Consider the following 13,484-nt stretch of genomic DNA (forward strand, 5'->3'; position numbering starts at 1 on the left):
TGGAAGACAACAATGGTGGATGATCATAGGATCTTCTCTATGGTAAAGAAAAAACCCATTCACAACATCCAGACAAGTGAAGGACACTCTCCAGGAGGTGAGTGTATCATTGTCTAATGCCCTGTACACACGGTCGGATTTTCCGACGGAAAAAGTGCGATCGGATTGTGTTGTCGGAAATTCCAACCGTGTGTGGGCTCCATCGAACTTTTTCCGTCGGAATTTCCGACACACAAAGTTTGAGAGCAGGCTAAAAAAATTTCCGACAACAAAATCCGATCGGTTAAATTCCGATCGTGTGTACACAAATCCGACGCACAAAGTGCCACGCATGCTCAGAATAAATTAAGAGACGAAAGCTATTGGCTACTGCCCCGTTTATAGTCCCGACGTACGTGTTTTACGTCAACGCGTTCAGACTGATCGGATTTTCCGACAACTTTGTGCGACCGTGTGTATGCAAGACAAGTTTGAGCCAACATCCGTCGGAAAAAAATCCATGGATTTTGTTGTCGGAATGTCCGATCAATGTCCGATCGTGTGTACGGGGCATAAGTCTACAATCAAGAGAAGACTTCACGAGAGCAAATACAGAGGGTTCACCGCAAGGTGCAAACCATTCATAAGCCTGAAGAATAGAAAGGCCAGATTAGACTTTGCCAAAAAACATCTAAAAAAAGGCAGACCAGTTCTGGAAAAGCATTTTTTGGTCGGATGAAACTAAGATTAATCTGTACCAGAGTGACGGGAAGAAAAAAGTGTGGAGAAGGCTTGAAACAGCTCATGATCCAAAGCGCACAACGTCATCTGTAAAACATGGTGGAGCTTGCAGTGTGATGGCATGGGCATGCATGGCTTCCAGTGGCACTGGGTCATTAGTGTTTATTGATGATGTGACAGAAGACAGAAGCAGCCAGATGAATTCTGCAGTGTTTAGAGATATACTGTCAGCCCAGATTCAGCCAAATGCAACAAAGTTGATTGGACGGCACTTCACAGTAGGGGTGCAAGGGATCATAAAACTCACGGTTCGGATCGTTCCTCGGATCAGGAGTCACGGTTCGGATCATTTTCGGATTAACAAAAAGAAATCTCCCCCCACTGTAATAATATATTAGCAGGGTATGGCAGAGTATTGGCAGAGTATTGGCACTGCTGCCATCCGATCTCTCCCCTCCACTGTACAGATCAGTACACAGAGGGGAAAGAGGAACCGGCGTCATGTCGACGCCGGTTTGTTTACAAGTGATCGCTCCGTCATTTGACAGAGCGATCACGTGGTAAACGGCCGCCGGGTGTACCAAGATGGCCGCCGCTCCGGAGCTAGGCCGAAGCCGCAGCCTTTCCTAAGGCAGAGGCAGCGGCGCGCTCCGCGGACTGCATGTGTGCCGACCTGAACACGTTGAACCGTTTGGATCACGGATCGGTGACGATCCGTTGCACCCCTACTTCACAGTACAGATGGACAATGATCCAAAACACACTGCAAAAGCAACCCAGGAGCTTTTGAAGGAAAAGAAGTGGAATATTCTGCAATGGCCGAGTCAATCACCTGATCTCAACCCAATTGAGCATTTCACTTTCTGAAGGCAAAACTAAAGGCAGAAAGAGCCACAAACAAAGGAATGAAGACAGCTGCAGTTAGATCCTGGCAAAGCATCAGAAAGGAGGAAAGCCAGTCTTTGGTGATGTCCATGCGTTCCAGACAGTCATTGCCAGTAAAGGATTCCCAACAAAATATTAAAAATGAACATTTTATTTATGATTATATTCATTTGTCCAATTACATTTGAGCCCCTGAAAATGGGGGGTCTGTGTATAAAAATGGTTGCAGTTCCTAAAATTTGTATTTGATTTTTATGTTCAACCCCTCAAATTAAAGCTGAAAGTCTGAACTTCAAATTCCTTTTGGATTGTTTTGTTTTAATTTTATTCTGGTGGCACAGAGAGCCAAAAAGTATGAAAATTGTGCCTTTGTCCAAATATACAGTATATGGACCTAACTGTATTGTAAAGTGCTGCACAAACTGTTGGTGCTACACTGGTGGAGCTTGAGAGGTCCCGCCCATGCTCCAGGGGGAGTCGTGTGGCCTTCCTGTCACGTTAGCTTTTTCCCCAGGACAGCAGCCATAGTGGCAATTACTAGAACCGATCCCCTGTACTTTCCTCCTGCAGCTGCTGAAAGACGGCTTCTCCTCCCCTCCCTCCTGCCGGAATTCAGCAGCTGCAGGGGGAAAATACAAGGGATCTGCATATTTTCGCTCCTCCTGTCCAGGCAGTGCTGGGAGAAGGTCACCTAGAGCCCAGGACAAACATGACAATTTGTGCAAAGGACCCCCCCCCCCCTCCCCCCCACAAGATGTATGAGCATGTCAGCAAAAATCCCCATCGCCTAAAAAAATCAAGCACTAATCTGCATGCTTAGCTCAAATCCTTTAATTCCACATATGCTCCCAGCACAATTCTCCCCCCCCCCAAAAAAAATCCCCTCACAAATCCTTTAACCCTCAAATTAACCCTCCGGGAACAAATCCTCTTCCCTCCACTCCAAATCCCTCCCCAGCACAAATTACCCTCCCCCAATCCCCCATCGTTGCACAAACCCCCCCCTCCCCCCTACATTTCCCATCATAGGCATGTGCAGGGGGGTGTGCCAGGTGTACCTGGGCACACCCTAATCACTGCGTGCAGTGCTGATTCCCCCTATCGCCTGGACTTCCCCCCTTGTAGTGCTGCTGGCTTCCCTCCTCTCTTCTACCCCCCGCGGGGGATGTTTCAGATTGGAGAGTGGGGGAAGGGGGTAGTAAATATGTCATATACCGTCCCCTTCCTTTTCTAAATGAACACAGTGAACACACCCACTCACTGCGTTCTTTCATAACTGAAGCATAGCAAATGATGTTTACTATGCTTTAGTTTGTTAATGAACAGCCGCTCAGCACAGAGCTCTTCCTATTCGTTCACAGTCCAGTGCAGCTGAGGCTGCAGAGAAAGACGTGTGTGTTTGAGCTTTGGGGTGCACACCCTAGTTAACCCCCCCAAATCACCACTCCTAGCAAACCTCCTCAAATTTCCCCTCCTAGAACAACTATTACCGCCTACCAGGGGCGGCCCGTCCATTAAGGGCGTACGGGTACCACCCCCCGTCCATCACCCCCCCCCCCCCCAACAATGCGTCCGGCCACTTTTCAGGACACCAGCGCATGGATTCCAATGCAGGGGGGGGCTTTTTTTTGAAGCACCGATTAGAGCCAGAGGCTCTAATAGACTTCAATGTAGGGTGGGCTTGGGTCGTAGAGGATGCACTCCGATCCCACCCAGGTGTGTTACAGCAGCGAATGAATATTCGCTGTTGTAACACTGATCCTCCTCCTGGCCAGTCAGGAAGCCGGTTTTGACACCGGTCACCGGATTGGCTGAAAGGACAGGCGATTCTATTGGATGCCTAGGGGGAGGAGCCAGAAGCCGCCATGGAGGACACGGTGCCGCTGCACCACGCTGCCTGCCATCCGCTGCCTCCGATGGGGTAAGTGCCAGACCGACCGGCAAACAGCAGAGGGGGGGGGGGAGGTGTGCCGCTCGGGGAGGGGAGGGGTGGGTGGTTGTTTGCCGCCCCCCCAAAAAAAACCCCACCAGCTGCCACTGCCTCCTACCACCCGCCCCCCTCCAAATTCCCCCTCCCAACACAAATCCCCTCCCCCCTAATCTCCTTGTGGTGCCCACAAACCTTACACAATACCACAGTGCCCAGGGCAACCTCCCCACCTGCCCACCACTTGTCCCAGCCCCGTTTCCAGGTTCTGCCACCCCCCGCCCTCTGTGTTCAGCAAAATGCACCATGCACACCTTTGTCTGTGTAGACAAAAACCCCTACTCCAGATAAAGCAATGAATTGCTAAGTGTTGCGCCCTCACACAGGTTTGTTATTAGGTGTTCTAGGATCCCATCGCAGTGCGGAGGTGAGAAGCCTTAAAACGTAAAGCCAATGCTCTGCAGAGGCTCAAAAATCAGATAAGAAAACCGACAAGGAACAAGGTGCTGATGACGTCATCCTTCGTCTGCAATGACATTGCATGTTCTGCTCAGGACACTCCGCCTCACAACCAGCCACAAAAATATGCCTCCAAATCATGAATTTCCTGCCTCGGGTGGAAGTATGGATGAGGGTATAACTTCCTAATTCTTAGCTGACTTTATCAAGGTTGGCCCAGTGGCCTAATGGATAAGGCATCAGCCTCCGGAGCTGGGGATTGTGGGTTCAAGTCCCACCTGGGTCGTCTGATTTTTAGAATTAAATATATGCATTGATTATATACTAAAAAAGAAGCAAATGCCTAGAAGGTGATTTTCAGCATAAGAGAGTAGAAAAAAAAAAAAAAATGAATGAAATGCAACAAAATAAACACAAAGTATCCTTAGACAGCAGACTGATGAGTACATGGGCTCCATTCTCCTCAGTCAATTGTTATTAATAGGATTCGTTTTTTGTACTTTGATTTGAATTTATTTATATCGAAGCCTAGCAGGTAGGAGCTGAGGCCCATACCTTCTAGACTTTGATAGAAATAAATGCAAAAAAGAGAAAAAGCAGAGTTCTGTAACTGCAAAGGGGCAGAGCAATAAAACTAAACAGGAATGCTGATAGACATCTCCAGCAAACACACCGGATATTCCTAGATATCCGATTACAGACATTCACTGTGTCCTTTTGATTGTAAGCTCCTGCGTCACCCAACCAGTCGTTCCTCATAGCTGAGCGCTTATTCATAATTGCAGCAGTTTGTTGATGAAGGTACATGTGAGGGGCGACAATAGGCAATCAAGCTGCATAATGTGCAATAGCTAGTTGGGATCATAACTACAGAAAGCAACATCATGCTGATAGAAAGCGTCATTTACTACTACAAGATAGTATGACATCATTATTTTCTACTACGGTCCCACAAGAGAGTATGACATCATCATTTTCTACTACAGTCCCACAAGATAGTATGACATCATCATTTCCTACTACAGTCCCACAAGAGAGTATGACATCATAATTTCCTACTACAGTCCCACAAGATAGTATGACATCATCATTTCCTACTACAGTCCCACAAGATAGTATGACATCATCATTTCCTACTACAGTCCCACAAGAGAGTATGACATCATCATTTCCTACTACAGTCCCACAAGATAGTATGACATCATCATTTCCTACTACAGTCCCACAAGAGAGTATGACATCATCATTTCCTACTACAGTCCCACAAGATAGTATGACATCATCATTTCCTACGACAGTCCCACAAGATAGTATGACATCATCATTTCCTACTACAGTCCCACAAGATAGTATGACATCATCATTTTCTAGTCCCACAAGATAGTATGACATCATCATTTCCTACTACAGTCCCACAAGATAGTATGACATCATCATTTCCTACTACAGTCCCACAAGATAGTATGACATCATCATTTCCTACTACAGTCCCACAAGATAGTATGACATCATCATTTTCTACTACAGTCCCACAAGATAGTATGACATCATCGTTTTCTAGTCCCACAAGATAGTATGACATCATCATTTTCTAGTCCCACAAGATAGTATGACATCATCATTTTCTAGTCCCACAAGATAGTATGACATCATCATTTTCTAGTCCCACAAGATAGTATGACATCATCATTTTCTACTACAGCCCCACAAGATAGTATGACATCATCATTTCCTAATATAGTCCCACAAGATAGTTTGACATCATCATTTTCTACTACAGTCCCACAAGATAGTATGACATCATCATTTTCTAGTCCCACAAGATAGTATGACATCATAATTTTCTAGTCCCACAAGATAGTATGACATCATCATTTTCTAGTCCCACAAGATAGTATGACATCATCATTTTCTACTACAGTCCAACAAGATAGTATGACATCATCATTTTCTACTACAGTCCCACAAGATAGTATGATATCATCTTTTTCTAGTCCCACAAGATAGTATGACATCATTATTTTCTAGTCCCACAAGACAGTATGACATCATCACTTTCTAGTCCCACAAGATAGTATGACATCATCATTTTCTAGTCCCACAAGATAGTATGACATCATCATTTTCTAGTCCCACAAGATAGTATGACATCATCATTTTCTAGTCCCACAAGATAGTATGACATCATCATTTTCTAGTCCCACAAGATAGTATGGCATCATCATTTTCTACTACAGTCCCACAAGATAGTATGACATCATCATTTTCTACTGCAGCCCCACAAGATAGTATGACATCATCATTTTCTAGTCCCACAAGATAATATGACATCATCGTTTCCTACTACAGTCCCACAAGATAGTATGACATCATAATTTTCAAGTCCAACAAGAATATGACATCATCATTTTCTAGTCCCACAAGATAGTATGGCATTATCATTTTCTACTACAGTCCCACAAGATAGTATGACATCATCATTTTCTACTGCAGCCCCACAAGATAGTATGACATCATCATTTTCTAGTCCCACAAGATAGTATGACATCATCGTTTCCTACTACAGTCCCACAAGATAGTATAACATCATCATTTTCAAGTCCAACAAGATAATATGACATCATTATTTTCTAGTCCCACAAGATAGTATGACATCATCATTACCTACTACAGTCCAACAAGATAGTATGACATCATCATTTTCTAGTTCTACAAGATAGTATGACATCATCATTTTCTACTACAGTCCCACAAGATAGTATGACATCATCATTTTCTACTACAGCCCCACAAGATAGTATGACATCATCATTTTCTACTACAGCCCCACAAGATAGTATGACATCATCATTTTCTACTACAGTCCCACAAGATACAGTAGTATGACATCATCATTTTCTACCTCAGCTCTGCATCTTAATGGGCCACAAACCCCTAAACATTATTTATGTTTATTTATTTATTTTTTTAGCTGAGACCCTAGGGAAGAAAAACTGTTTCATGAATTAAAAAACAAACAAAAAAACAACAAAAAAACAGTAAAGTTAGCCCAGTTTTTTAGTATAATGTGAAAGATGATGTTACGCTGAGTAAATAACCTAACATGTCACGCTTTAAAATTGCGCACACTCAATGGCGCCAAACTTTGGTACTTAAAAATCTCCATAGGTGACGCTTTACATTTTTTTACAGGTTACCTGTCTAGAGTTGCAATGGAGGTCTTGGGCTAGAATTGTCGCTCTCGCTCTGACGCACGTAGCGATACCTCACACGTGTGATTTGAACGCTGTTTACATATGTGAGCGCAACTTACGTATGCGTTCACTTCTGCGTGCAAGCACGCAGGGACGGGGGCGCTTTAAAAAAATATTTTTTTATTCTTTATTTTACTTTTTTATTGTTACACTTTCTCTTAAAAAAAAAAAAAAAGTGATCACTTTTATTCCTATTATAAGGAATGTAATAGGAATGGTGGGTGACAGGTCCTCTTTATGGAGATATGGGGGTCTATAAGACTCTCCTTCAGGCTGGAAAGGCTGAGATAAAAAAAAAAACTTTCTCGGCCTTTCCAGCCATGTCCCCGGCATTGTTTGCGTCCACCGGCCCATAGGTGACGTCATAACGTCGTGCCCAGGCCTCCAAGGGTCATAGAGATGACTAGAGACCATCTGGTCACCGGAAATCTCTATGTTCAACTTCCGACGGTGACCGATTCGTTTTCCGGCTCGCCAATCACAGGGGTGAGCCGGTAGAAGCACCGGAGGCTGGCGCGCGGGGGGGGGGGGACGCCCCTGTAAGAACGATATAAAGCAATCCCTGCTGTTGCTGAACATGACTGACCCACTCAACTGAATGGAAGGGCCCTGCAATCACATGTAATGCACGCAGTTGCGGCGTACTGGTGTGGGGGTCGAGGGTTAAAGCAGGCGGTGAGGAGGTTATGTAGCATCAAATGCCCTCTGAAGAGTAATCCAAAAGCAGATCGCTCTTCAGGAGGTCAATAAAAGTGTAAATTAGCCCTTATGCAGTAGGGCCCATACTGGGGCCATTGGCTTGAAGCCCAGCCGGGACACTACCTGCATGGAGTTTGCATGTTCTCCCTGTGCCTGCGTGGGTTTTCTCCAGGTGCTCCGGTTTGCCTCCCGCACTCCAAAGACGGGCTGGCAGGTTATTTGGCTCCGGTCTAAACTGGCGTTAAAATTTGTGTTTATGTGAGACGGGGGCCTTAGATTGCAAGCTCCTTGGGGGCAGGGACTGATGTGAATGCACTATGAATGTAAAGTGCTGCATAAATTGCCGTCATTATGAATGCGTGAAATAAATATTATATATATATATAGTCAGTAAACCATTTCTGGAACTTACTCCAAGAAGCGAGTAATGTAGTCTCTGCTGCAGCGGGACCAAGTCAGTGGAGAGGTGTCATAGAGAAGCTGGGGGGACATGATATGCGGTCTCTTCCCTCTGGGCTCGCAGTCATTGCCGTTGCCGTCATGCTGAACACCAAAACTAGCTCACAAGAGAAGACGGGTGAGTCAGGTAAGTCTGTGCACTACTTACATTGTTTAGACGAGAGATAGAGAGATATGAATTAACATTGTTTATAAACATTGTTCAGACAGGAGACAGAGAGATACGAAGTAACATTGTATATAAACATTGTTCAGACTGGAGACAGAGACATACGAAGTAACATTGTTTATAAACATTGATCAGACAATGAAACTGAGAGATGCAAAGTAATACTGTTTATAAACATAGTTCAAACAGGTGCTAGAGAGATACAAAATAACATTGTTTATAAACATTGCTCTGACGAGAGCTATACAAACATTGGCCATAAATCTTGATCGGACAGGAGATAGAGAGATGCAAAGTAACATTGTTTATAAACATAGTTCAAAACAGGTGATAGAGAGATACAAAGTAACATTGTTTATAAACATTGTTCAGACGGAAGATAAAAAGATACAAACATTGGTCATAAACATTGATCAGACAGGAGATAGAGAGATACAAAGTAACATTTTTATAAACATAGTTCAAACAAGTATTAGAAAGATACAAAATAACATTGTTCAGACAGGAGTCAGAGAGATGCAAAGTAAGATTGTTTATAAACATAGTTCAAACAGGTGATAGAGAGATATAAAGTAACATTGTTTATAAACATTGTTCAGACAGGAGGCAGAGAGATGCAAAGTAACATTGTTTATAAACATTGATCAGATGGGAGATAGAGAGATACAAACATTGGTCATAAACATTGATCGGACAGGAGATAGATACAAAGTAACATTGTTTATAAACATTGATCAGGCGGGAGATAGAAAGATACAAATTAACATTGTACAGGAGATAGAGAGGAACAAAGTAACATTGTTGATAAACATTGTTAAGGTAGGAGACAGGGAGATACAAAATAACATTGTTTATAAACATTGATCATACAGGAGATACAGAGCTACAATGTAACATTGTTTATAAAAAATAATCTCATACAGAGATACACAGTAACATTGTTTATAAACGTTGTTTAGACTAGTGATAGAGGGATACAAAGTAATATTTTATACTTCTATATCTACTCTGTTTTACTCACCTGCAGATGCAGGGATGGGCTTCCATCTGCAGATGCTGTCGGTAGGACCCTGTTCACATCTGAGAGAGTTAGAATCACGGGCAAAATCTGTTCGGGTTCCCTTACCAGCAACGGCGGCGGCAGCACCCGTTAGCTGATTGGAAACATCAGCCGCGGTACCGACATTGCTGGACTCCAGGACAGGTAAGTGTCCGATTGTTCAAAGTCAGCAGCTGCAGTATGTGTAGCTGCTGGCTTTTAATTTTTGCTGGGGTGGGCGGAGCTCCGCTTTAAGTAAAAGTGTAAATCAACCTAACAAGTAGAAAAAAGTTTGCGTGTTTGTTCGTTTTATAAAATGTGTCTATTTCATCCCTTATTAACCCTAATCAGCCCTAATTAACTCCTTCTTCCCCTTCTCCCTTCAACTATTATTTTCCTGCTGTTTTTCCATTTCTATTTTATTACCCATTATTATTGAAACTGTTTTCACTTTTATTTGTTTTGTTTGGTAATTTTTTTTTAGCCCTCATGCACACAGGCTGTTAAAAAAACGTTATGAAAACGCCAGTATCTTTGCAGTGATTTTTTTTAACTTTTTTCAGCTTTTTTCAGCGTTTTTGCAATAGCGTTTTTGAGCGTTTTTCCACGTTAGCGTTTTTGAGCGTTTTTTTTTTTTTCAAAATTTTTTTTTTTTCATTGGATCAAAAACGCTAAAAAACGTTGGTGAATGACGTTTTTGAGCGTTTTTGAGCGTTTTTGAGCGTTAGAGCGTTTTTACAGCTGAAAAACGTCTTTCAGAACCCACTGGTCCTGGGTTTTTTTTTACAGCTTAAAAACACCTATGCCACTTGCAGCTCAAAAACGCCTAGGTGGGCATGAAGCCATAGACTAACATAGACAGGCCTTTTTAAGCTGCAAAAAAAGCTCAAAAAAGTAGCTGTAAAAACGTCTGTGTGCATGAGGACTTAAGTCCTCATGCACATGGACGTTTTTACAGCTGCTTTTTTGAGCTTTTTTTGCAGCTTAAAAAGGCCTGTCTATGTTAGTCTATGGCTTCATGCCCACCTAGGCGTTTTTGAGCTGCAAGTGGCATAAGCGTTTTTAAGCTGTAAAAAAAACCCAGGACCAGTGCGTTCTGAAAGACGTTTTTCAGCTGTAAAAACGTTCTAACACTGAAAAACGCTCAAAAACGCTCAAAAACGCTTAAAAACGTTCAAAAACGCTCAAAACGCTAACGCGGAAAAACGCTCAAAAACGCTAAAAAACGCTATTGCAAAAACGCTGAAAAAAGCTGAAAAAAGTTAAAAAAATTCACTGCAAAGATACTGGCGTTTTCATAACGTTTTTTTAACAGCCTGTGTGCATGAGGGCTTATGTCGCATTTAAAAAAGTGCAAAATAAATAATAAAAATAAAATTTGTAAATAACTTTGCAATGCTTTGTACCAGAATCCTAATTTTAGTGTCATTTTAAACAGGACAAATGATAGAATACAATGTATACTTTTATTCTACAGTTAAAAAAAAATTACACAAACACTGGTCAAAAAAGTGTTTTTTTTTTAAGTTTTGCTACTTTTTTCAGCTAAGGATCAAATAACGTTCATTTTTGCAAGACAATATAAGGAGAAAAAAAGATTAATTTTTTTTTTTTACTTTAAAAAAACAATGAATGTATTACTTTATAATCTTAAAGTGGTTCTAAAGGCATAAGGTTTTTTTTTACCTTTTTTTTACAAACATTAAAGTTTTTTTTTTTTTGTTTTATTAAATAACAAACATGTTATACTTGTACTTATACTTATACAGAGACAGAGGCTGGAGCTGCTGTGCTCGCCCCCCGCCCCGTCGCTGGAACGATCGGGTTCACGTAAGAAAATGGGGGGCTCTGGGGGGGGGGGCAGCTGCAGCACAGACGATTTTTCACCTTAATACATAGAATGCATAAGGGTCAGTTCACACCATAGAAATGCAGTCCGGATGCGTTCAAGATGCTTTTCTGCATGTACGTTTTTGACGTGTTCCAGTGCGTTTTTGATAAAGTGCTTTTTTTTTTCCCCCTCTTTTTTTCTAAACCTTACATAGGGACATGTGCGTTTTTGACGTGTTTTTCATGTGTTCCAGTGCGTTTTTGGTGCGTTTTCGATGCAGTGCAGTGCTTTTTTCCCCCCCTCTTTTTATCCTAACCTTACATAGGGACATATGCGTTTTTGACGTGTTTTTCATGTGTTCCAGTGCGGTTTTGGTGCGTTTTCGATGCAGTGCAGTGCTTTTTTCCCCCCTCTTTTTTTCCTAACCTTACATAGGGACATGTACGTTTTTGGTGCATTCCGGTGCATTTTTAATGCATTTTACAGCGTTCCAGTACAGTCCAGTGCAGGAAAAAATGCAGCATGTTCTACTTTTTTTTAATGGAACTGGAATGCACTGGAGCTGCAAGCACTGGTGTGAACTATGCCATTGAAACCAATATAACCTACTTGCCATGCATTTTTGATGCAGAAAAAAAACGCACTGGACTGCATGTGTTGTGAACTGGCCCGTAAGGTGAAAAACCATGAGACTTTACAACTCGTTTAAGGTAAAAAAACAAACCTTCCATGATCAGCTCCCCCCGGCTCCCCATAAATATTTACCTGGCTCCTCTTTTGATCGCGCGCTGTGCTCATCTGCAGCAGCACTGCTCTCTCTACCTCTTCACACAGGGCACAGAGGCAGCAGCAGGAACCATTGGCTCCTGCTGCTGTCAATCCAATCCTGTGAGGAGGGAGCAAGGGGCGGGGCTGAGCCACACTGTGTGTACCTATGGACACAGGCCACCTGGCTCGAAAGTGCGTCAGCCTTAGGTGTGCGCAGCCTATTGCATTAGGGCAGGGGTCTCAAACTGGCGGCCCACCAGCTGTTGCAAAACTACAAGTCCCATGAGGCATTGCAAGGCTGACAGTTAAAAGCATGACTCCCACAGGCAGAGGCATGATGGGACTTGTAGTTTTGCAAAAGCTGGAGGGCCGCCAGTTTGAGACCCCTGCATTAGGGTGTGTACCCCAAAGCCCACACATACATGCATGTGTGTAAATATATATAGGGCAGTAGGGCAGAGACAGAGGTTGGTGTCAGTAGAGCAGTGGATGATGTCAGTAGGGCAGAGATTGGCATCAGTAGTTTATTTATTTTTTATTACTTTTTTACAATTTATTTTATTATTTTTTTACAATATTTTTTTTACAATCATTTTTTGATTTATTTTTTTCACTATTTTTTCTGAGCCCTATTTGGTGGGCTTTTGTGAAATATCAGGAGTCTAAACAGACCCCTGATGTCTCACTTTGGATAAAAAAAAATGGAACTGAGGACAAAGATTCCCCAGTCCCTTCCTCTGCAGCCAAGCAGCAGGGGCAATGTGCGCAGCACAGGGTGATTAGGGGGTGCCCAGGCACACCTGGCACACCCTGTGCGCACGCCTATGGCGTCAGGACAAACGCCCCCCACAGGGCACAGCTTTTGCTATGGGGGCACTCAGAGCAGAGGAGGAGTGGACAGCCCTGGCGTGAGACCCCCAAGAAGAGGAGGTAAGGGGCTGCCCTGTGCAATACCATTGCTCAGAGCAAGTAAGTAGAGAATCCCCAGTCACTTCCTCTTTTCTGGTCCATAGGGGGCATACAGGGGTGAGAGAGAAAGGGGTTAAAGCAGAGTTCCACCCAAAAATAGAATTTCCACTTTAAGGGAAGGTGACCCCCTGACATGCCACATTTGGCATGTCATTTTTTTTTTGGGGAGGCGGAAAGGTTCCAGCTCCCACTTCCTCCCGGGGCTCCGGAATTAAGTTCACCTTTCCCCCTCCTTCTCGGCAATCATCTGGAACATGTCATACTAGGAAAAGAAGAGAAGTGCTGAAGTAACAGTTGTTTATATA

At 43.1% G+C, this 13,484-nt stretch overlaps 1 protein-coding gene and 1 non-coding gene across 2 annotated transcripts in view; one reads left to right on the forward strand and one right to left on the reverse strand.

Moving 5' to 3' along the window:
- Positions 1-13,484, reverse strand: part of ADAMTS7 (ADAM metallopeptidase with thrombospondin type 1 motif 7) — a gene marked incomplete at its 3' end in the record, with an annotated part of 160,795 nt that overhangs the window by 85,018 nt on the left and 62,293 nt on the right. The window contains 1 exon segment of the mRNA XM_073618259.1: positions 8,357-8,500. Within this exon segment, the coding sequence (XP_073474360.1) occupies positions 8,357-8,500 (144 nt within the window).
- TRNAR-CCG (transfer RNA arginine (anticodon CCG)) lies at positions 4,205-4,277 on the forward strand. Its single transcript has one exon. It is a non-coding gene; the product is annotated as a tRNA-Arg (tRNA).

The sequence above is a fragment of the Aquarana catesbeiana genome, linkage group LG03 (genome assembly GCF_042186555.1).
Source record: "Aquarana catesbeiana isolate 2022-GZ linkage group LG03, ASM4218655v1, whole genome shotgun sequence".
Taxonomy (NCBI): domain Eukaryota; kingdom Metazoa; phylum Chordata; class Amphibia; order Anura; family Ranidae; genus Aquarana; species Aquarana catesbeiana.